This window comes from Cynocephalus volans, chromosome 2 (assembly GCF_027409185.1).
Source record: "Cynocephalus volans isolate mCynVol1 chromosome 2, mCynVol1.pri, whole genome shotgun sequence".
Lineage (NCBI taxonomy): Eukaryota > Metazoa > Chordata > Mammalia > Dermoptera > Cynocephalidae > Cynocephalus > Cynocephalus volans.
This window is the reverse complement of record NC_084461.1, coordinates 74518342-74545271: the sequence shown is the minus strand read 5'-3', so window position 1 is coordinate 74545271 and position 26930 is coordinate 74518342. Positions and strand designations below refer to the sequence as shown.

Sequence of the window (26930 nt, the reverse complement as noted above, 5' to 3'; positions counted from 1 at the left end):
AAATTTAATGTATAATGAGAGGCATATCAAAAAAAGTATTCAATAAATATTGCTGCAACAATCAGTTATATGTTTAGAAATAATCAACTTCGGTTCCCAAACCATACACAATAAATGCCTAAGATATTAAAGTACCTTTTAAAAATCAAATTATAAAAACTATAGATTTATATATAAAATCTTGACATATATGACAATCTTTGCTTTAAAGCCAAAAAAACAAAGAAATACACACACAAAGAAGATTAAGATTTGATAGTACAAAAAATGAGCATGTCAATGCAAAAGTAAATCAGGCACAGAAAGACAAATACTGTACGATCCTCATATGTGGAATCTAAAAAAAAAAATAATAATAAAGTGGTTCTCATAGAAGCAGAGAATAGAATAATGGTTACCAGAGGAGGGGAGAGGAGAAGTTGTGGTGAAGGGTACAAAATTATGCTATATATTCTAAAAGTGAATAACCGTGTAGTATATGCATGTACTGAAACAACACACTATACCCCACAAAAATGTACAAAATCAATGTTAAAATAAAATAATTGTCTTTAAAAAAATGAGTATTTCAATATAAAAGTAGGCAAAATACTAAATGCATGCATGTGCTCACATAACACACATAAGGATCACTATGTAGCTGTTTACAATATCATAAGATTAGATAAAACAATGACTTGAGATCAGAATAAAATATGTACATCCAATAGAAAACTACGTAGCTACTTAAAAGATGAGATGGTTGAAATATTCACAAGCACACAAACATATTGCCTGTGTAATACTGCCTGCCATATAGTAGCTTCAAGTCTGTGCACAAAAATCTCAACTCAATTGAGTCCTATTCTTGACTATTCTACTTAAAATAACTCTCTGTCTTCTGACATTGCCAATACCTCTTTATCTTATCCAATTTTTTAAATTTTTGCCATAGCACTTATTACTTTCTAGCATTCTGCGTAATTTATATATGTATTTATTATATTTATTGCCTTTTCCCTCCCAGCAAAATGTAACCTGCAAAGGAGTACGTATCTTCATCTTTTAATTAATTTACCCTTAGCATCTAGAATAGTGCCTGGCATAAGATAGGTTCTGAAAAATTTATCTGCTAAACAAGTCAATGTGCAAAACAATAGTACATAGCCGACCCTATAATGTGTAACTGGGTAACTGAGAGCTAGTGGTAGAAGAGGCTTTTTAAATTAAAGAATACCTTTTTATGTATATTGCATTTTTTCCCTGTGTGCAAATATATATTGCCTATTGGAAAATATAATAATCTTAACACTCATAACATGATCATATATGTTATATATACACATGTATATGTTATACATATATAAATCCACATATACCTATACATTAGCAATGGCTACTACTAAGAAAAATGAGATTGGTGAGGTACAAGAAAGTGGAGACTTTTTCCTGGCTTTTTTTTTTTTTTTTTTTTGCATTTTTCTTTTTTGTTTTTGTTTTTTTTTAACAAAAGGTACCATATAATACTTGTTATTATTATATGCAAGAATAATCTTCCAACCAAGAATATCTAGAAAACGCAAATAAAATACACCAAAAAAAAAAAAAAAGTAACAGGAGATTTTCTTTTCATTTCTTGGATATTTCAGATAATCCTAAAGCTACTGAGGCAATCAGAACTCCAGGAATGAAGATTTCAAAGAAAGTAAAACCTGAAGACGTAAGGTGCCATTCAGCAACCACTCTGCCACTTTTTCCATGAGAGTATTTGCCTACTGTGAAATAGGCTGAGAGCAAGAGGCTGAGAATTCATCAAAAGACCCAGGACTTCTGCCTGGGTCCAGCAGAACTTTTGTCAGTCTCACAGACTTGAGGAGCCAGGATTCCAATCATAAAAGGCAAACAGAAAACTGAACTATAGGCTGAACTATCTCTCCTCTAGAGACATTTACTAAATTCTTCAGCTAAACAGATAAGAAGCTAATCAAAGACTGCAGAGCAAAATGGAGTATTTAAATATTTTGTGATTAAGGTGATCTGACTGCATTTTATCTGCTTAACAGAAGAAAAGGTACACTATCCTCTACAGCAAACTACCATTCAGATACTCTATAAATGGTCAAACATAAAATCTGGCATTTAATTAAAACTTGATAGTATGGGCCGGCCTGTGGCTCACTCGGGAGAGTGTGGTGCTGATAAAACTTGATAGTAGACGAAGAGTTAGGACAAAATGAAAGAAAACAAACAAGGGAAAAAAAATTAATTAAAAGTATAGAAAACATCAGGAAAAAAACCCAAAAGTTGGTTCTTGAAGAGACAAATAAAATTAACAGATTCTAGCAAGACTAATCAAAGAAAAAGTCTCAAATTATCAACTTCAGACTAATAGGTGAATAAATTTTAAAATTATAAACAGAGACATAATAATTATTCAAGAAAATATAGGAAAAGACAGAACAGATAAAAAGATGAAAGTTAACCATAAAATTGGAATGTTGAAAAAGTAATTTTAAGAACTAAATATGAAATTTTTAAAAAAAAAACCTAAATATGAGATTAACAGCACATTAGAGATATTTTTTAAAAGGTAATAATTTTAAAACTGTCATAGAAAATATGCACAAAAAGAAAACAATAATAGACAATGAAGAAAAGAGCATAAAAGATAAATGGGACAGTTTTAAAAAAAAAGTAGTTAACATACATGTGGAGTCCCAGAAAGGAGGCAAGAGGAAGAACAGAACAAAAGCAAAATCTGGAGAAAATGGCCAAGCATTTTCCAAACCCAGTGCAAGATATTAACCCAAAGATTCAAGATGCTATATATACCCCAAGCAAGATAAAAAAAAGAAAAAGAAAGCCACAGCAAAGATGCTAAAAACCAAAGACAAGACTAAATCTTATAAGAAGTCAGAACAGAAAGACATTATCTTCAAAGAAACAATAAAAATCTTTGCTAACTTTGCAGCAGAAATATTAGAAGACAGAGTGAATAGAGTATCTTCAAATTCTGAAAGAAAATAACTGTGAACCTAGAATCCTATGCACAGAGACAACATCCTTCAAAAATAAAAACAAATATGTTTTCAGATAAATAGAAAATAAATTTTGTTGACAGTAGGTGTTTACCAAAAAAATAAAAAATAAAAACCCTAAAACATGTTCCATAGGCAAAAGAAAAACATTTCCACAAAGGATGAAAATGCAGTATAATCTAAAGAGCATCAATAAGGGTAAATATATGAGTAAATCTAAATAATCACTGACTGTAAAAGCAATAATAATATCTAATGAATATTAAAGCATATATACAAAAAAATTCAGGACAATAATATAAAAAGCAGAAGTTAGCATTGCTAGGGAAGTGATGAAAGTAAATATTTTCAGAGACTGTAATAATAATCCAATGATACATGTTGAAATCTCTAGGACAACCACTAAAAAAACAAGATGGTCAGACTGAATGAAACAATTATAATTATTAGATTATTATAATATTTTATAAGAAAATCATCTTAAATATAAAAACACAGAAAGGTTGAAAGTAAAAGGATGGAAAAAGATTATACCATACTAGCACAAATCAAAGAAAGTTGATATTAGTCAAACTAGATTTTAAGACAAGAAGTTTTATTACAGAGCTGGCCAGTTAACTCAATTGAGAGAGTGTGGTGCTGGTAACACCATACCAGCCAGCTACCAAAAAAAATAAAGCATTATTATTAGAGATAATAAGGGACATTTCATAATAACAAAGAGATCAATTTGTCAAGAATTTAAGCTATTCTAAATGTAATATATCAAAATATTTAAAGCAAAAACAGAACTATACATAGTTCTGCATAGACAAATCCTCTAAAAATAAATCCACAGCTGCAGTACAATGAGAAACTTTCCATATTTTTCTCAATAGTGGATAAGAGCAGACAAGAGGAAAAAAAAAATCAGTGAACACATAATAAGATATGACCAAGATTCATAAATATAACTTACCTATAAAGAAAATCCCATCAAGAACAAAAGAATATACATATGCCCTTCAAGTGAGCATGGAACATTTATCCAAAACTGACCATATGCTAAAGCATTTTAAAAGCAAGCCTCATTTCAAAGGACTGAAATCATTCAGATTATGTTCTCTGGCCTCGACGAAATTAATCAAGGAAACACTAACTCCCCCCAAAACTTAAAAGTTCCCAGATATTTGGAAATTAAGCAATATACTTCTTAACTCTTGAATCAAAGAAGATATCACAATGGAGACAGGTCATACAACAATATGTGACATGCAGTTGAAGGTATACTTAGAAATCTGTTGCCTTAAATGCTTATATTAAAAAAGAAAAGACTGAGAACAATTATTTAAGTATCTACCTCAAGAAATTAGAAAAAGAATGAAAAGTTAAACCTGACAAGGCATAAAGAAAATAGAAAAGAACAGAATTAATGAAATCAAAAGCAAAGGTATAACATAAAACTTCAGGGGAAAAAATCAATAATTCGTTCTCGGAAAAGCTAATAAAATTGTTAGATTCTAATAAGGCTGAACGAGCAAAGAAAAAGTTCACAAATTTACAATTTCAGTAATGAAAAAAGCACATCCTAAGGGTCCTACAGAAGAACAATTAGTTATGCTATTATATATCAAGAATTATTGCAAAGATAGACAAGTAGACCAATGGAACAGAACTGAGATGTGAGTAACAGACTCACACATACATGGCCATTGATTTATGACAATGGTAAACCTGAAAATGATGGGCTTTTTTTAGTTCATGGAAATGGGTCAACTAAATATCCATGTTTTCTGAAAAAGTGAATCCAACCTCTTCCTTCCTCCATACACAAAAATCAATTCCATATATATGTTATACCTAGAAGAAAAAGATAAAACAATAAAGCTTCTAGAAAAAAACATAGGCACATATATTCATATCCTTAGGGCAGGTAAAGACTTTTCAAACATAACCAAAAAGCACCAACCCTAAAGGGAAAAATTGACATATTAAAATTGAGAACTTCTGATCATCATAAAACAGCTATAAGAGAGTGAAAAGACAAAGTAGACAATTGAAGATATCTGTAAGATACACATTCATCAAAGGACTCAAAGGATAGAGAACCAGAAATTAATATGAAAAAAGAAGACAAACCAATCGAAAACTAGGCAAAAGACTTGAACAGCCACTTCATGGAAGGGGTTATCCAAATGGCCAATAAATACATAAAAAGATACACACCTTCACTAGTCATTTCATCAGAAAAATATAAATTGAAACCACAAGGACTATTTTACCGTCACCCACAAAAATTGCTACAATGAAAAAGACAAACAATAACAAGCACTGACAAGAATATGGAGCAACTAGAATTCTCATACATTGCTGCTCAGAATGTAAACTGATACAAATACTTTGCAAAGCTATCTAGCATTACCTATCTACCAAGCTTATCATATGAACATCCGATGACCCAGCAATTCTAATCCTAGATATATAACTAACATAAATGCATACGTAAGTTCATCAAAAGTCATTACCAGAAAACTCATAGTAATGCTATTTATAATAGACAAAACTAGACATAACCTAAATGTCACGTCCATCACTAGTAAAAAGGATAATACACTCACACAGTCGCAACGCAATACTATTTGCAATGAAAATTAATGAAATAGTGCTACATGCAACAGCATGGATAAGTCTCATAAACATAAAGTTAACAACATAATACACAAAAGAATATGTATTATATGATTCAACTTATATAAAATTCAGAAAGTCAAAAATATTAGGATTTTGTTTACCTTGGGAGAAGTGGTGTGAGTATTAGACTGGGAACATTCACAAAAGGATATGTAGGATGCCATTAATATACTGTTTTCTTGGTTTTAAGTATGGATTATATAGGTACATCCACTTGCTAAAATTCATTGAGCCAACATTTATGCTTGTGCTTTATGTGTGTTATACTTCAATAAAAAGCAAACTTAAGAAAAAAGTAGTTCTAAATACAGAAGAACTCTTCATATGTTCATTTCAACATTTAAGGAAGCGTGCTTAAAAACAGTAGTATGTGTACATATGTTTTATATATCATAAAACATATTATATATATAATGGTGTGTGTATATATATGAAAAGTCTTTATATATATAATATATAATAGTGTATATATAATATATACAATAGTATGTGTGGATATATGAGATGTCTTAGGTTGAACATTCCCCCTAAATTTAATCCCCACTATTAACTGTTGAGGATCAGAAACCCTATTATGGTAACTGAAAGATGGGCCCTTGAAGAGGTGATTAGATTGTAGGACCATGCCATAGCGAATGAATTAAAAATGATGGTTATGGGCATGGTTTGGAAAGCATTAAAAGGAGACTGAAGGAGGAGGTTAGTTTTTTCTCTCTGCTCCACCATATCCGCAATGTGATACTCTACCATTACTGTCACCACCACCAAGGCTTTTACCAGATGTGGTTTTCCTTACCTCAGAAAATGTAAGCAATAAATTTCATTTTCTTTATAAATCACCCAATGCCAAGTATTTTTTTATAAGCCACAAAAACGGACTAATACATGAGGGTAATTCAAAAAGTTTGTGCAAAAAATGGAATTAAAAGACAATATGAATCTTTCCATGAACGTTTTGAAGAACTCCTTGCGTGCGTGTGTATGTGTAAAAGAATATTAGGCAGTCAAAGTTACATCCACACTTAACACCTCATAACTGCACGATCCAGCTGTTGCCCTCCCGCTCATCTATTACATCATTTTGGGCTTAATCTCCCTTAAACCTCAATACTGCAAAATGTTTGTATAGGCCAAGATTGTAATAACTTTTGAAAATTCACATACGTTTTGCTCTAAGACTCTGCAGTGCATACTAATATCAGAGTCAATGGATGACACAGAGCCAGGCCCTAGACCTGTCTCATCTGTTCTGTCTTTCTATGACTAATGCCTCATGCCCACTAAGGTCAGCGATATGACAGGATTCCATGCTTCTGCCTCTTTGGCATGTGCATTTTTACATATCTCAGGATTTTGTCACCATTTTTCACTTTCGCTGTACATTAAGTAATTATGTAAAGTGTAATCATATCCATTCATTTTTTTCAACTTTTTCAGTGCTAAAAAATTTGAGTATCTCTTTATATAAAAAAGCTCCTCCACCCCCAACTATTATAGGCATTATTCTAAAACTCATCATTTTAACATTCTTAGAACAAAGCAATTAGAAATGTAGACATAGGGTTGGCCAGTTAGCTCAGTTGGTTAGAGCGCAGCCTTGTAACACCAAGGTCACAGGTTTGGATCCCCATACAGGCTGGCTGCCAAAAAAAGAAAAAAAAAAGAATTGTAGATATTAGCTCAAATACAATTGCATATGATTTTATCCAGAAGTTTTCTATCATGTTTCTACCACATTTCGTCATTAATAAATAGGATAAGCTTCCCAGCTAGGGAAGCTCCTCTAAATCTTAATAAGCAACACTAAAATATCTATTTATTATTGCTTTATTGGTCATTTCTTCTTGGCCATAAATTATACCGTATCCAATGAAAAAAACCACAAGAAAACAGCATAACTTCTTAGCATTGCTGCCTCTATATAATATTAAGATGTCATTTCATTACATACTTGACTTACTCTTTCAAAATTTATATAGGTTTCTGATTCCTATATAAATGCAAAATGTACGATTCACTTCAATATCACCTATCACCAGAAGGTAGGTGTCAAATGTTCCCCTTCTTCTATAGGAACCATATACAGTGCTCACTCTGGCAGCATATATACTTGGCCCCTGTGGAAGGATGACATGCAAATTTGTGAAGCATTCCGTATTTGGGGGAGTACTCTTACCCCCCCCCACACACAAAAGCTTAACTATGTGAGATGATGGGTATGTTAATTTACTCTACAATAGTAATTACTTCTCTGTGTATATGTTTATCAAAACATTGTGTTGTACACCTTAAATATATACAAAAAAAAAGGGTATAAACTAAATGTGGCAAATTGTAAAGGTAAAGGATATATGGTTTCTTGGTACAGTATTCCTAACTTCTCTGTAATTTCAAATTTCTCAACATAAAAACTTATGATGGAGTTTGCTTAGTGAGATGCAATCTGAGCAAAAGGTTATAGACAATTCATATATTTAATGAAAACATTTACATAATAAAACAATAAATAACTGCATCAGAAACAAATAGGTTTACTTTGGGCTGAAAAATCACACTCACTTGAACTTGATGATCACTGACAAGCTAATCCTTAATAAGGCTCCATTTTCTATGACTCCATTATGACCATGCCTTTTACTACAATCCTCATTATTTATACATCAGTACTACACCAAGCAGGTTACTGTCAGGCTTTCTAACCACAAAACTTCTATAATTTACTGCATATTGACTTAACTGAGATATTGTGGTTTAATTTGCTGAGAAAACACTTTTCTTCAAGTTTGTTTGATGAGATCATTGTTATCATTATTTGAGAAGAAACCTTTATTTTTTGTCATAATATGCCACCTTTCGTAATGTCTCAACTGTATTCAGAATGAATGAATGAGAATATGTCATGCAATCAAGATAGGGAGAAAGGCGTCCCAGACAGAAGAAATGGTAAATGGAGAGACATAAAACTACATAGCAACTTAAAGGAACAAACACTACAGTACTGATGAAACATAAAATATTGGAGAACATAATAAGGTGGCTTTAATTTTTTGTATCAGCACGCAAGTCTCAAGTTATTGGGGAAAGAAATCAATTTACTAGATCACAATCAGTATTTTCTTAATTAAGTAAAATAGAAGATAACAGTACAGAATAGAAAATAGAATGCATCACAGGTAGTAAGGGTAAATAGTTTTTCACCAAACTTTTGTTTCTGTTTATATGTGTGTTCTAGGTCACAGACGTAAAATCTATTTCTTTTGGTGAATCATGGTCAAAATTGGATTAAAAGCCACTACTCTTTACAAAGTGGAGACTCATGAAAATGTTTCAAGAAAGAGTATAAAATGTCTTTACAAGATCATATAAGTAATACAAAGCAGTTTTTTTACACTGTTGGGAGTTTCAAATTCAATTTAGTTGCTTTCCATCAGTATTTTTTTTAAGCAGAACACACAGAATTAAAAAGAAAATAAAATGCATCACAAGCAGTAATTGAAAAGGGTATTTTTCATTAAACTTTGGTTTCATTTTCTTTTGTTTTTATTTAGACATACACATAATAAGTTCTGTGTTACAATGTACAAGGAATTTCTTAATTTTTACTTAGGATGAAGTAAAAAAAAATTGAAAGCCATTAACAAAAAGTTACTGATCGGCTGAGGAAGAGATCAGGAACGAGGAGAAAATTAACACACTACTCCAACAGGAAGAAAGAGGAAATGAGGGTTTGAACCAAAAGATAGGAGATAAAAAAAAAATGTTAAGATTCTAAAGCAATTTAAGGTAGAACAGAACAGTCTTAGTTACTGATTAGACTGGGGTGGGTAAGACAGAGAAAAAGAGGCAAATTGACTAAAATCTTAAAAATAAAAAATTATTTTGAAACTCTGAGAAACGGATTGCATTTTGTGGATTTCACATTATCTACACTACAATGAGCTAACCCTTACCTTGACATTCAAAGCATAACACAATATGTCTCCTAGCTATTACATATCAACTTTTCTTCTTTTGAACTCCCTTGCTAGCCTTGTGCACTAGGCAAATAACACAATTTCCACAAAAATTAATACTAATTTATTAAAAGATGCTATTTCTCCACAGTACCCTAAGACTTTGTAGGACTTCTGACACTGTTAAAGTCAAATGTTATTTTATCACACTACATAAAATAAGTCACTGAAAAAGCTTCAAAACAAAAATATTGGGCATTTCCTATTCACTTTTGTTATTATTTTTAAAATGGCTTCATGATAAAAGACTCTGATCCCAATGGTCACAAAGGAAGATATATTCAAGAATTATAATATTAACTAGAGGATACAGTCTCCTGACAGTGTAAAATTTGCATTCCTTTCTTCCAAACTCCATGAGAAATTAATCAAATTCATATAATGACTAAAAGCAAACGTGAGGGTACTTCAAAAAGTTCATAGAAAGATTTGTATTATATTTTAATTCTATTTTTCGAGGAACTTTTTGAAGTGCCCTTGTACATACTTTTTAAAAAAACACAGTTAACTCTTTTTTCTTCTTCTTCCAGAGGCAAACCTGAACATGTTAACTTCTCTTTAACTGTCAACAATGACAAATGTAGAGAATTCTCACGATTCCAAAGTACTATTAAAATCTAACTGAAATTTTATTTCTCCTACCACCAGCAATAAGCATTGCAGTGTCCCATAAGTGATATGTACAGTAGCAATTCCACTCTAGATACCTGGATTAGCTTTCTTAGTCATGAAGAAACTAAAAAGAAGTGAAATATTCCTAAGCTCTCATATGGTCACTCTTAACCTAGTCATTAGGAATGTGCTGTAAATCCATGCTTTGGCAGCTACCCTAAAACTCCATTGATATGGGTAAACGACCAAGCACACTATCTACCTATTTACCTATCTATCTTCAGAGAGAGCAACCAATAGTCACTTAAGTGAAATAATGTATGAAAGAATTTTTATGCAGTTGATGCTCAATAAAGAAAGCTAACAATGATTTAGTTTTAAAAACACTAATACTCTTAAAAGGAGATAAAAACCTGTTTTAAAAAAAAAAGATCTATTATTGCTCTCATTCAGCTTTAAGGAGGTACTCATATTTATTTATTCAAATATCCATAAGTAAATGCATATAAAGAGGTATCATTTCTGGGGGCAAGAAGGTAGGGAGGTTGTCCAGCGGATTAGCTCAGTTGGTTAGGGAGGAAAAGGGTTTAGATCCTCTTACCTACCACCCTCCAAAAAAAAAGGGGGGGGGATCTCCACGACCACACCAGTTGTGGTGCTAGGCTAGTGTCAGAATCCTACTGACGTCCCCAATTGTCGAGCTCTTTTACCGGCCCGTAATCCTGCTGAGTGATCCATTTGTCGGGCTCGGGCTGGGTCTGAAGCTCACAGACCCCTCAAGCCTGTTGTCCGGACTGGGTCACAAACCCTTCACACGCCAGGCTGGGTCACCAGACCCCTTACATGCAGGTCTATGAGCTAGGTAACCAGCAAACAGGTCCTTGGAAGCCATAGGTTGGAGAGCATGCCCGCGCAGGCGGATGCTCAAGGCAGATGCCAGCCAAGGTCGTGGTGCCGTGCATGCACACTAGCCCCACCCCCAACATACAATTTGCTTACAAAGAATGTGCTGTACCACGGGCAACCTGAGAGGAAGGCGAGGGGTCATGATTAAATCATTCTATTTTTCCGACAAGATTTTTTACAGATTTTAAAGCAGGCAATCATAAAAAAATGCTTCAACAATCAATCACAAATTCTGCTGAAATGGATGCAAAATGAGAAAATCTCAGAAAAGAAATATAAGTTAAAAAAATTGAAAATTATCAAATTGAAAATTGCAATTAAAAAATAAACCCTACCATGACAAACACACAAAACTTACTGGAGGGGAGGTTTGGAAGATACTGATCAAAGGAAACAAAATTTCATTTAAACAGGAGAAATAGGTTCAAGAGATCTACGGTACAGTACGATGCCTATAGTTAATAACAATGTATTGTATACTTGAAATCACTGATTTTAAGTGTTCTCAGTGTAAAAAAATGCTCAGTATGTGAGATATTGAACATGTTAATTAGCTTAATTTAGCCATTCCACAATGTATGCAATATTTTAAAACATCATGTTGTGCACCATACATACAACTTTTATTTGTCAACTTAAAATTAATTAATTTTTTAAAAACTTACTGGAGGCTCAATTAGTAGAGATCACAGAGGATAGAATCAGTGAACTTGAGAACATACAGATCAATAGAATTTACCCAATCTGAACAACGAAGAAAAAAATGACTGAAAAATTAACAGTCTCAATGACCTGTGAGAAAATAACAAAAGATCTAATGCCATATCATTGGAGACCCATTAAGAAAAGAGAAAGTGGATGAAGTTGAAAAAGTATTCAAAAAATAATGGCCAAAAATATCCAAATTTGGAGAAAAACATAAACCTACAAGTTTGAGAAGTGAACAAACCTCAAACAGGTAAACCCACAGACATTATGTCTTGACATAATCATCATTAAAATTTTTAAAAAAGACGAAGAAAAATATCTCTAAAACAACCACAGAGAAAAGACACATTACTTATATTGTCAAAAATGACAACAGATTTCTCATCTAATATCACAAGTCAGAAGAAAGTGGCACAAAATTTTTATGTGCTGAAAGAAAAGAACTAACAACCACACATGCTATACCTGATGAAACTATCTTTTGGCAACAATGGTGAAATAAAGATATTCACGGGCAAAGGAAAACTAAGAGAAATTGTCACTGGAAGGCATATCCTTAAATAACAGATAAGAAAATTCTTCCAATAATAAAAGAAGGAATTTTAGAACAAAGAAGAAAAAACAATGGAAAAAGCAAAGATGGGCAAAAACAAGAGACTACTTTCTACTCCAGAGGTTGTAAAATCATAGCCAATGGCTGAAATACAAATATATAGACAAAAGAAAAAAGTTGGGATGCATCAAAATTAAAAATCTCTGTGCATCAAAGAACACTGTCAACAGAGTAAAAAGGTAAACCACAGAATGGGAGAAAATACTTGAAAATCATATATCTGATATGGGATTGATATCCAGAATGTATAAAGAACTCCTACAAATAAACAACAAAAATGTCAAACAATACAATTCAAAAATGGGCAAATGACTTCAATAAACATATCTCAAAAAAAAGATACACAAAAGGCCAATAAGTACATGAAAAAATGCCCAGCATCACTAATCATTAGGAAATGCAAACCAAAACCACAATCAGATACCACTTCACATCCACGAGAATAGCTATTATCAAGGAAACAGAAAGTAGCAAGAAGTATTGACAAAGGTCTAGAGAAATTGTACCCTCATACATCGCTGGTGGGACTGTAAAATGGTGTAGCTACTGTGGAAAATAGTTTGGTGATCCCTCAAAAAGTTAAAAACAGAATTACCATATGATCCAACAGTTCCACCTCTGGGTATATGAAAGCAGGAACTCAAAACAGGTATTTGTACACTACATGTACATTATTCACAATAGCCAAAAGGTGGAAACAACCCAAGCGTCCATCCATCTACAGATAAATGGACAAACAAAAGGTGATATACACATATAATGGAATATTATTCAGTCTGAAAAAGAAAATTCTGACACATGCTGCAAAATGGATGAACCCTGAAGACATGCTAAGTGAAATAAGCCAGCCACAAAAGGACAAATATTGTATGATTTCACTTATATGTGGTACCTAGAGTAATAAAGTTCATAGAGACAGAAAGTAAAATGGTGGTTACCAATGACTGGGGGAGAGGGGAATAGGGGGTTAGTGTTTAATGGGTACAGAGTTTCAGCTTGGAAAAGATGGAAAAGTTCTGGAGATTGATGCTGGTGATACTTGTACAACAATGTGAATGTACTTAATGACATGGAACTGTACACTTAAAAATAGTAAAATTTTACGTTACATTTATTTTACCAAAATAAAAAAATTATAACACCATCTGATACGCTCCTTAATGCATGTAGAAGAAATATCCAAGACAGTGATATTTACAAAGTGAGAAGATAAAGAGAAGTACAGTTTGTACACTTCACTCAAACTGGTAAAATGTTTATATCAGTAAACTGTGGTAACTTATGTATGCATATTTTAATATCTAGGATAACTACTAAGAAGATGCTACAAAGTGATACATTCAAAAACACTATAAATAAATCAGGATGTAATCCTAACAACTATTCAAAGAGCCTGTAGGAAAGCAAGAAAAAAGACACAGAGAAATAAAAAACAGAAAACAAAATATAAAATGGCAGACTTAAGACCTAACATATCAATAATTATCATAAATGTAAATGGTTTAAATACATCAATTAGGGGGCTGGCTGGTGAGTTCAGCTGGTTACAGAGTGCTGTTATAACACCAAGGTCAAGGGTTCAGATCCCCATATAGGCAAGTGACCGAAAAAATAAATAAAATAAAATAAACAAACACACCAATTAAAGGCAGAGATTGAAGTGTGAATTTTTTTTAAAAAAGCCTCAACTATAAACTGTCTACAACAAATTCACTTAAAATATAACATAGGGAAAGTAAAAGGACATAAAAAGATACCTGCAAGCGAACCAAAAAAGCAGGAGTGGCTGTATTAACATTAGATATACTTTGGAGCAAAGACAAAAAAGGAGGACATTATATAATGATAAAAGGATCAATCCACCAAAAATATATAACAATCTTAAGTGTGTACAAACCAAACATCCAAGCTTCAAAATATATTAAGTAAAAACTGACAGAGCTGAAAGGAGAAATAAACAAACCTGCAATTGCAGTTGGAACTTCAAGACTCCCCTCTGAGAGACTCAATACTAAATAGAAAATCAGCAGATTTGAAAGTTTTAAATAATACAATCAATCAACAGGATTTAGCTGACATATATAGAACATTCCTCCAAACAACAGCATGATATGCATTTTTTTCAAGTGCCTTCTGAAAATTCCCCAAGATAGACCATATCCTGGTCCATGAAACAAACTCAACTTAAAAGAATTAAAATCATAAGAGTATGTTCTTTGACCATAAAACTCTCTAACTAGCAATCAGTAATAAAAATATGTCTTGTAAGTCTCAAAACACTTGGAAATTAAACACTTTTGAATGATCAATGGGCCAAAGAGTAAGTTTCAAAGTATATTTTAAAAGATAAACAGAATTGAATAAAAGTAAAAATAATATATCAAAAGACGTAGGATGCAGCTAAAGCAGTGCTAAGTGGGAAATGTATAACATCAAATGCTGACATTAGAAAACAGGAAAGGTATCAATCGTCTCAAATTGCAACCTCAAGAAACTAGAAAAAGCAAGCAGAACAGGGGAAATAATAAAAGAGCAGAAATCAGTGAAACTAAAAACAGGAAATCAGAGAAAAGCCAATAAAACAAAAAGCTGATCATTTGAAAAAATTAATAAAACTAATAAACCTTTAGCAATATTGACAAAAAAAAAAAGAGAGAAAACAAAAGAATTCATAACTTTAAAACTCCCAAAAAAAGAAGTCCCAGGCCCAGATGGTTTCACTGGAAAATTCTACCAAATATTTGAAAAAGAAATAATATCAATACTTTATAAACTCTTCCAAAAAAGAGTAGAGGCAGAAATACATCCTACCCCATACTATTACAGCCAGTATTATTCAGATATTTAAAAAAGAGAAAGATATCACAAGAAAGCTACAGACCATTAACTGTCATGAACTTAGACTGAAACCTAAATTCAGCAATGTTTGAAAAGAATTCTATACCATGACCAAGTAGGAGTTATTACAGGTAAGCAAGGCTCATTCAACATTCAAAAATCAGAGTAATCTAACATACCAACAGGCTAAAGAAAAAAAAAAAAAAAAATCACATGATTATACAAGTGACTCAGTAAAGACATTTAACAAAATCCAACACCTATTTATGATAAAAACTTTCAGTAAACTAGGAAGAGAGATGACCTACCTCTATGTGATAAAAAGCACCCATTAAATAAATAAATAAATAAGCAAGCAAGCCTACATTTAACATCATGTTTAATGGTGAAACACTGAATATTTTTTACCTACAACTGGACACAAGATACGGATGTCCACTCTCACCACTCTTATTCAACATAGAACTAGAAATTCTAGCCATTGACGTAAGACAAGAAAAAGAAATAAAAGACACACAGATCAAAAAGAAACATATAAAACTGTCCCTATTTGCAGGTGACATGGTTGTCTATGTAGAAAATGCCATGGAATCTATAAAAGGACTCTTACGACTGAAAGGTAAGACTATGATACCAGACCAACATACAAAAATCAACTGTATTTCTTTTTTGTTAAAAAATTATATTTTAGCTTTTAAAAAATAAAGGTTATTTTTTAAAAAGTAAATAAAAAAAAATAAAAATAAAAATTATGTGTCTATATACCAACGGTGAACATGTGGAAACTAAAATTAAAAGACAATAAGTCAAACTCACTCCAAAGAAAACAAAAAAATTAAGGATGAATTTAACAAAAGATGTACAAATCTTATATACTGAAAATTTCAAAATGCTGATTAAAGAAACCAAAGAAGACCTAAATAAAGAGACACATACCATGTTAATACAGTAAAGATTTCAAGTCTCCCCCAAACTGACCTATAGGTTTAATGAAATTCCTATGAAGACTCAAACAAAGATCCTGTAGCCATGGCTAAGCTTGTTCTAAAATTTACATGTAAAGGCATGAGCCCTAGAATAGCTAAAACCACAACAAAAAGGAGTAAAATTGAAGGAATCACTCTGACTGATATTAAGACTTATTACAGTAATCAAAAATGTGGTATTAGCACATAGAGACACAGATCAACAGAACAGAGAATCCAGAAGTAGACCCACACAAATATGCCCAACTGGTTTTTGACAAAAGTGCAAAAGCAATTCAATGGAGGAAGGTGAAGCCTTTTCAACAAATGGTGCTGGAACAGTTTGAAACCCACAGGGCAAAAAAACTGAAGCTCAATTTAAATCTCATACTTTATACAAAAATTAACTCAAAATGGATCATGCACTTAATTGCAAAACTATAAAACTTTTAGAAACAAACACAAGAGAAAATCTTTAGACCTAAGCTAGGCAAAGAGTTCTTAGACTTGCCTCTTAAAGTACAATCTATAAAAGGAAAAATCAATAAATTTGACCTTATCAAAATTAAACTCTTGTTCTGCAAAAGGCCCTGTTAAGAGGGAAAAAAGACAAGCTACAGACTAAGAAAATATTCGCAAACCAAATATCCAACAAACAAAGGACTAATATTTACAATATGTAAAGAATTCTCAAAACTCAACAATTAAAAAAAAAACCCTATTAGAAAATAGGCAAAAGACACAGACAGATATTTCACCAAAGAGAATATACAGATGGCGAATAAGCACATGAAAAAATTTGCAGTATCATTAGCCATTAGCAAAATGCAAATTAAAACCACAATGAGATATCCCAAAAATCTATCAGAATGGCTAATATAAAAATGGTGACATCATCAAATGCTGGTGAGGATACAGAAAAACTGTATCACTCATACTCATACATTGCTGGTGGGAATGTAAAAAGATAAAGCCATTCTAGAAAACAGATTGGCAGTTTCTTATAAAAGTGAACATGAAACCACCATACAATCCAGCAATAATACTCTGGGCATTTACCTGACAGAAATGAAAACTTATATTCACACAAAAACATATACACAAATGTTTACAGCAGCTTTTTTCACAACAGCCAAACTGGAAATGATCCAAATGTTCTCCAATGGCTGAAAAGATAAACAAACAGTGGTACATCATACCATGAAATACTACTCAGCAATGAAAAGAAACAAAGTATTAATACGTACTACAATTTAGATTAATTTTGAGGGAATTATGCTGAGTAAAAATGCTAATCCCCAAATGTTACATACTGTATAGTTCCATTTATATAATTTCTTTAAATGACAAAATGAAGAAAAGATTAATGGTTGCCAGGGCTTAGGGAAAAAAGGAGGGGAAGAAAAAGGACAGCCTGCTTATAAAAGTGCAGCACAAGGAAGCCAGGTGGTGATAAAACCATTCTGTATCTCTAGTATGGTGAGGATTACACAAATTTGCACATGTGATAAAACTTCATGGAATTAACTGCACCACAAACACACACAAATGAGTGTATGTAAAACTGCTGAAATCTGAATAAGATAAGTGGATTATATCAATGTCAATTTCCTGGTTGTAATACTATCCCACACTTATGCAAGATGTTATCACTGAGGTAAAATGGGTAAGAATACATCTCTATATTTTCTTAAACCTGCATATGAATCTACAATTTTGTCAAAATAGAAAGTTTAATTTAAAAATTAGAGAGATCATATTTAGATAGACAATTCCATTTTTCCACTAACTTTTTCAACTACCTTCATGTGTGTATGTAGAGAGAGAGAGAGAGAGAGAGAGAGAGAGAGAGAGAGAGAGAGAGAGAGTGTGTGTGTGTGTGTGTGTGTGTGTGTGTTTCTACATACTGGAAGGGGGCAAGGCAGAGTAAAAAGCAAAAAAGTATAGTATTTGCATTAGAATTCCAGCTCTATCACTCAGTTTTCTCAGCAATAAAAATGAGGATAATACCTATTCTCACTATACAGTCAGCCCTCCTCCGTATCCATGGATTCCGTATCCATGGATTCTGCATCCATAGATGGAAAATATTTGGCAAAAAAAAAGCAATAAAAAAAAACAATACAACAATAAAAAATAATACAAATAAAAAATACAGTATAACAACTATTTACATAGTATTTACACTATATTAGGCATTATTTAGAGATTAAGTATACCTGCATTGGTTATATGCAAATACTATGTCATTTTATATAAGGGACTTGAGCATCAATGGATCTTGGTATCTGCCAAGCACAAAGAACTAATTCCCTATAGATACCAAGGAACACCTATGTAGTTGTAAGATAATCTATGTAAAGTATCAGACATACAGCAAATGAGATTAGTAAATACTGGGCCTTTGTCATTTGGTTCCCTCAAAAAAAAAAAAAAATTAATTATAAATATTACCCAAATCTGAAGATATCTGAAAAATAATGAGAACTGGGTTCTGTCCAAGTTCTACCACAACTTTGCTACGTGAACTTAAGCAACACTCTATCTAAGTCTACTTCTGTACCTGGGTAATGAAAGAGTTCTATCACTAAAATTCTATGTATGTATGCATATCATCTTAGGACTATAATATCAAACACCAATGCTACAAAAGTCAGTCAAACTTTCTCTCTATAAAATTCCAATAAGAGGACTATGACAAGAAATTTCAATATCATTCTTTCATTTACTTTCATTTTTTCAACTCTTCCACAACTATCCTCTGAATTTGAAAAACCTACCTGTACAACATGTCTGCAGACCAACTTTATCATCTTATTTCTCTACTTCATCTCCCAACTAGATTGTACATTCTTTTACATTTATTTTTGTCCCCCATAATGTTCACTGTTGTACTCACTAAATCACATAACCACTAAAATGCCTAAAATCATACCCCAAATCCTGTTGAGATGTGATAAGACATGGAGAAGTTACCATAAGTATGTTATCTAATAACTATTTTTAACTTAGCCCCAAACTGAAATGTATTACAAGTGATTTCAGAATAACATACCTATCATACAAATACGTGCATATTCAAACAATGAATCATAACCAACATCCATATTCAATATTTTTGGTTTAAAATTAAGAAAATGGTAGCCAAAAAGTAACATCGATTGTGGTGATATTTGAATCATTTAAGGAAACACAATTTATTATTTGGGTTCTAAGGGAACACTCATAATTATTTGTCCTTTCTCCCACCCCATCCTTTACCACTAGTATACAATAATACATGTGGTATACTGTGACTTTGATGCCCTCAAGAAATCTCACCTTCCAGTATTCATTCCCTTTTATAGTCCCCTCCCATACTAAATCTGACTGGATCATGTAACTAGGATTGGCCATTGGAACATTAGCAAATATGAGAAAAACAAAGGCTTTGTAAGTATTGTCACACTGGAGTCTGTCCTCTTAGAATGCTCCCTCATTATGAAAAGCCCAAGCTTCTTCAATTGGAAAAGATACAGGGAGGGAGGGAGGAAGAAAGGGAGATGCCCAGCTATCCGCCAGCTGTCCCAACCACCCCAGCTGAGCCATCAGATTTCAGAGTTGAGAAGCCACCTTGAAAGTTACAGCCAATAGACGACAGGTAGAGCAGACTCCATCAAACCCTGCTTGAATTTTAGAATCAAAAGCAAATAAATGATTGTTATTGTTTTAGTAACTAAGTTTTGGAGTGCTTTATTACGCAGCCATAAATAACCAAAACAATACTTGTAAACCAATTAGAGTGGTTCCTGTTTGGTAGTAAGCAACCAAGAAATGCCAGTGGTAATAATTGTTATTGTTAATAATTATAAAAAATTTCCCCCCAAAGTACTATTTTGGGTATTTTAGTATTCTTAAAGACATTCTGCCCATTTCCCTAATGCGGTAAGGAGAAAGGAATAAAACAACCAGAAATTTTACCTTTCTTCTTCTTAATTTATGTCTGTCCTTTTTCTTTTTATTTCTGTCAGTAATGTTTGCCTGGTTTCCTCAGAGTGGCTAATCAATGATCCAGACCAATTCTAGCTTTTGGCTGTGTTCTGTACCTCAGTAACTACAGGCACCCACTTCAACCTCTCTCCAGACCGACCACAAGTAAATAATAATTAAGAGTTCAGTAGAACAGACTTGTCACTAAGGGCCAAAAGTTTATACTCATTTAACTCAATTCTTTTTGACCTGATAGAATCATTAGGAAAAGGGCATCAGAACCCAATAAACTCTTGCTCAGAAAATTATTAAGCAGCAGGAGAAACAATACCTGACACTTTTCCTCAAGGAATTTACCGACCCTAATTATACAAACTTCTTATTTTTTTAACCCCTATGACCATTTGTTCATACTTCACTCATGACATTTATCTTAATCTAGCCTGAATCATAGTTTACTTAACTTCCTACTAGACCTAAAACTCCCCTGGAAGAGGCACTCATTGAGAAAAGAGGCATTTTACTCATTGTTATAACCCTTGAAGCACCTACTATATTGCTCTAATAATCATACAAATACAGTAAAAATATCTGAATACTAGTCAGCAACCACTCTGTCCATAACTAATCTTTGCAATTCTCACCCCCAAGAAACAATGACTCACTCATAGTTATAATGAATTCAATAACAAAATCAATAAATATTACATGTCCTAAAATTAACCTTCAGCAATTAGTTGACTAAATTAAGTATGATTTTATTCTTGTAGAGACAGTAAAATGATTTTTAAGAAAAAGAAAGGTACTATTTACATTCCATGTTTCCTTTCCATTAAAGTTTCAGGCTTGAGAAGCCTGAATATTAGGTTCAGGGAAAGATCTAGGCCAGATGCCAGGGAAATAGCAATATCAAAGGCAAAGCAGGCGGAGTGGAGAATACAGCAAACTGGAGAGCTCAGTACCTACCTAAAAGGGGCAACTACTACTCATCTCTAGCAATCTATTCTCAAGCAGGAATGGCTACCAGGTATAGCAAAATCTTGTGATTTTTCAAGAGATGCTAGAAATCCAGACTTCTTAAGTGTTAAATCTTCCTATTTCTAAATGGTGGCAACTAATTACTGAGTGTTCCAAATACAGTAAGAGCAAGCAATATATATCTGTGGATTGGATTCTTGCCAAGGTCTCCCTGCTACTAAAGGCTGACAGTTAAAATCTGTTTAACTGAAGGTGTATTATACCTACTCCTTTCCCACCATTCTTCACCGCTACAGAGGAGAGAAAGACATAACGAGGCACATAAAAAGCAGTTCCATAACGTTACAGAGAGTACCAGTGACAAACTCCTTTAACATTTTCTCGCTTGAAAAAGAAATATGTTAGCAGTTTTAGATATAGAACATTTTGTGGCAGAAAAAAGTGTGGTAGAATTTTTTTTTTTTTAATTTTCTCAAAACTTGCAAAAATAAAAAAAATCTAATAAATGTAATAGTGAAAATTACACAAACTTTTCCAGCCTTAACCAAACTATTGAAAACGCTTAGTAATAAACATGAGACTAATGATTCACCATGTACATAGAAAAACAAGATACAAAATAGTAAGTGTTAATATATTTGCTTTGGTCTATCTGCATATTGTCATTTGACTCTCTTGTGATCAACAGCACAAAACCAGCTGGAAACAAGGTTCAACTCCCTGACCGGGGAACTTGAGTCTAACAAACCACTTGTGACCTAAACCTCCTTAATACCATACTTTCAATAACTAAGGTGACCAGTTACTCCTAAAATATTTCTTCAATACTTTTACAAAAGACATAACATTATTTAACCAAGTTACTAAGGCTTTTTTCCTTTCATTTAAAAACAGATATTTTACCTCTAAAATTGCAGAACCTACTTTTGGAAGCTCTTATAAAGATAAATTGAAATTTTTAATACAATTAATCATGGTAGACTTGCCTTTGAAGTTCAAAACGTTCTCTAAAATAGCTATTAATAAGGGAGTCCCTATATCAAAAGAGTAAGTAGGCAATTTAACGACAATAAAATTATATTATTGTTATTTGGAAGGGGGACTATTTATTTATTAAACACTTACTATATGCCAGATGCTATGCTGAATATGATTGGGGTTCTAATTAAATCTTTAAAAAGACCATATGAGGGAGGTACCATTATTATCCCCATTTTACAGAAGGGGAAACTGACCTTTCCAAGATCACACTGCTAGTAAGTGGCAGTTAGGATTCCAACCCAAATCTTGTCTAACTTCAGAATTTGCATGCTTAACCACTACACTGTGTATTGTCTCCAGTGACGCTGGGTTGATATCTAAGATTTAAAAAGAGAGGGAAATTTGTACTTCTCAGTGGCAAATTTTAAAAACATACAAGCAATAGGTGGTACTTTTCAGAACATAAACAAATCATATACAGCCATACAAATATTACTTTTATTCCCAAATACCTATAATAATGATGAAAATATCACACAACAGACTTCTCACAAACAATTTTTCAATCATTCTTATTATTAAAAATTTAATGGGAACATGGTACTTTCCACTAAATGTTGCTAAGAACCTAAAACTGCTCTAAAAAAGTCTATTAAATTTTTTTGAACTACAATATCCTGAATATGCTTAAATCAATCAGTTATGAACCAGCAAAAGAGTAGATTCTTCCAGTATGAAAAGTTTCATTTTGTTTATTATAACCACAGTACCAAGCATGCAGTGAGCACTTAACATTTAGCTGACTTTTTTCAAAAAGACTGAAGGTGTGCAAGCAGTGCTGTGAAATTTAATTCTGAACACTCTCAGAACACTCTGCAACACATAAATATGAAGTAAGTTGGAATGAGACAAAAAAACTGAAATCTGCAGTGAATAATATAAAAGGAATACAACATTCCTATACTGTGGCTGGCGTAAATAAAACTAACTTTACTTTTCTACCATAAGTATCAAAAAATGTAACCTTAAGTCAAAAAAGGATTAAAATTACAGAACCTTTTCCTAATTAATTTTTTAAGTCCTTTCTAAATCCTCTGAAGAAGCTTATTAGAAAACAAAACAACAACAACAACAACAAAAAAAAAAAATTACTACTAATCGTCCAGAGTGACTGTCAACATATGAACCAAATCTTTCCTGATATTCACCAAGGTTGTTGAAATACTCAGGATCAATTAAGACTGATGTGAAGGATCTATAAAACAAGTTTTGCCTGCTACTGTCACTTTCCATCTCAACATCTCAAGGTCCACCTTCATAAATAAATACCTAATTTCCCTTATGAAGAGAACAAGTAAGGAGGAGATACTAACTCATACAAAAAAAAAAAAAAAAAAGTCATTTGTCCTGTACATTCTGCAGTAAACTGTCAGAATTAATTTTCAAATAGAATACTGTACTGGCCACCAGAAAAAGTGTTGGAGGAAAGCACTATTAATTTTGTTTCGCTCAATATTGTACTCCCGAAGTGTTAACTATAAAAGCATGACACGAATATCAACAAATGAGAATTCTATGGAATGATTTACGTTGTTCGGAGTATGGGCCCTTAATCACATTTGTAATTCACAGAATTCCTTTCCTTTCTCTTTGACCCACGTTTTCATCAGTGATCTAAAAACTTTTCTGCAGCACTATGCTTTCAGTAGACAGAAGCTGGGATTTAAAGTACAACAAAAACAAAGCATTCTGACCAACGCACTTTTCAAGTCACAGCATTACAGTACACGTTTAAATATTTGTATTCAAAGCTTCTCACTAATCATCTAGCTTCAGCAGGGAACACACGCGGGTTAATATATATTATGACTGCCTTGGCAGCTACAAACGGCTGAATCCTGGGACAATTTGGAAGGTGCAGAATCATATCCGGTTCTCATTGGATACACATTTTCCCATGCTTCCCATCTTAAAAACTTTACATCTTCCCAGAGGAGCAATAAACATGCTGCGAAGACGCCAGGGAGTATGTGCCTGTAGGGAAGATGAGTGATCAAATTAAATCCCTACGCAGGAAACCTGAAGCTTCAAAACTTTTCAGAATAAATCACAACTGAAAGAATAAGGTATTAGTTTTACCTCTTCATTCCCACTTCTTTCCTGGAGCCAGCTTCCCCAAACCCTAAATAGCAGTCTTGACTTACTGGTTAGTTGGAGGAGCAGTCAGAGGTATAGCCACCTCTTCCTCTTCGTATTCTGGTCCATCCAGAGAGTCACCTTCGTCCACTGTCCCCAGGCCAGCGCCCAAAGAGGGCAGCTGAGGAGGCGGCGGCGGCAGAGGGGGGAATCCGCCGCCTGGTCCGAGGGTCTCAGCAGGCAACGAAGTGGTTCCCTTGGTTAAAGCCATCTCTGCACTAAGTCCGGGAGCAGCAGCACCAGCCACGCCAGCAGCAGCACCTCCTCCTGTCAGTACGGCTCCCCCCAGTGAACCCGCCACAGACCCGGATCCTAGGAACCCTGACCCCAAAGCGGCTCCGCCACCCAGAGTCCCGGCCACTCCGGCCTCCACAAGCCCAGGATAGGGGTTGGCCGTCACAGGCACAGCCGCGGGTATCTTCACCCGACACACTGCCGGATAGACACTGGAGCCTGCTGCCGCGCCGCCTCCTGCTGCTCCGGCAGTCACCGGGCCACCCTCCTCACTGCCGGCCTCGGCCGCCATCATGTTGAAGCCCGCTCTACTCTACCCTACCCCGCCCGCCCGGGAGCCCCGGGGGCCACCAGGCCGGGGCTCCGAGCCGCCCCACCCAGGCGCGTCCCCCCTTCAGCTCCTCAGGCGGAGGAAACAACAACAAAAGGAGAAAGCCCGCCGCCGCGCCTCCTCCTCGGGCCACAGCCCAGGCTCCGGAGCTGCCCGGGTTACGGGAAGCGAAGTGGGCAAAAAACCCAACGCCCGCACAAACGCCGCCCAAACTTCACCTTACACACCCACACTCACGCACACACACATGCACAGAAGCGGAAAACTTCCTGGCGGCACTAAAGAGGAAGGAAAGCACAGGGGAAGCGGCTGAGGCGGCTGCCGCCCCTTCAGCCGCCGCCACCGCGTCTTCACCACCCCAGTTCCGGCCACCCCCACCGCAGCCACCGCCGGTGCCGCTGCTGGGGCTGGGGCCACTGCAGCCGCTTCATCCTCCACAAGGCTGGAGATGGGAGGGGTGGGGAGATGAGGAGGAAAGGGGGCGGGGTAGTGGGGAAATTGGCTGAACTGCTCTCTACCTGGAGCTCTCAGTTAGTGAAACCGAACAGAGAAAGGAAGGCGGGGCAGGGAGGAGGGGCAGAGGGAAGGAAGGGTGGAGGAGGGAAGGACAGCTTCTGCGCAGGCGCTTTCCCGGCGCGGGGGCGACGGGGACCGGGCCTGGAGGGAGGAAAAGGAAGAGCTGGGAGGGAAGGAAGCGGCGGGGACGCGCGGTGCGTGGCCGCGCTAGCTGTCCATCTCCGTTTCTGAGCGCGAGGCGGCGCGGCAGCCTCTTCCCCACGGTGTGGCTGGCGAGCGGCCCGCGCCTGCCACACGGGGCTTTGTGTGATGGGTAGGAGGGGAGGGATGGGTACCTGAGCACGTGGCTAGTCAGCGCAGAAAAAAATCGGAGAGAGGAGAAGGACTAGGAGGCGGTGGAGAGGGAGGAAGGGGGGGTGGGGAAAGGGAAAGGAAAATGCCCGGAAGCTAGTTCGTACTTCCTGACCGGTAGGAAAAACGACGGTGCAAAAACGAGACAGCAGGAGGGCAGGGAGCTGCTGCGAAGGTCAGGGTCAGACTTACTACTAATGTTTTCTTCATTTTCATTGCCTGATATAAATCACTGTATGACTGTAGCACACTAAAGAATAAAATTAAAAACTAGATTGTGGAACTCAAGAAAAGGGAACGACATGGATAAAGGGGGCCAAATAGGAAGGGCTGAGAATTTTGGTAGAAATAGTGGTTGTGAAGTCAGATTTCTACCACTGTATACCTATGTTTTGTTTTCTCCACCAACTGTCTCTCATACCACATTTACCTGTGCTATTACAAGTCTCTTGCCTACTGACCAAGAGGTGTGAAGAGGAATGTTGCCACAGACAACACTAATCAATGCACTTTTGTCCTGGTTTTTGCTCAAAAGACCACAGGCTTGATCCACCATGCAAGCACTTCCAACAAGTTAAATGTCAAAAATGTCCCAGGGCTGGCTGGTTAGCTCAGTTGGTTAGAGTATGGTGCTGAAAACACTAAGGTCCAGGGTTCCATCCCTGTACTGGCCAGCCGTCAATAGAAATTTAAAAATTCAGATTCCATTACAAAAATGTCCCAGAGTTCCAGTTTAATTATATATAGTTCAAAAAATTATCCATAAACAAATCTCACCTTTAATACAGCCACGAAGAGAGGTTTTGTTGTGCTCTTTGTATTAAAATAAATAGAAACAATTATATGCGATCATATAGATGGAGGAATCATTCACATTGTCTGTAGTTACAATATAGGCAATTTGCCCTTTTGGATTCACGTATTGTTCTTGCCTTTTAAATTCTTCCAATAGGGATTCCACGTTGAATACCACTGAATACTGATCTTTGAGATCAACATTTTCTCTGTTAAGGATGATCAAACCAACACAGG

At 34.9% G+C, this 26930-nt stretch overlaps 1 protein-coding gene across 1 annotated transcript in view; it reads right to left on the bottom strand.

Annotated features, from left to right (window-relative positions):
• The window catches only part of RASA1 (RAS p21 protein activator 1), a 96085-nt gene extending 70528 nt beyond the window's left edge, over positions 1-25557 (bottom strand). Inside the window, exon 1 of the mRNA XM_063082929.1 lies at positions 24475-25557. Within this exon, the coding sequence (XP_062938999.1) occupies positions 24475-24995 (521 nt within the window). The 5' untranslated portion in view covers positions 24996-25557. The remainder of the gene's footprint in view (positions 1-24474) is intronic.
• Positions 25558-26930: the final 1373 nt, after the last annotated feature.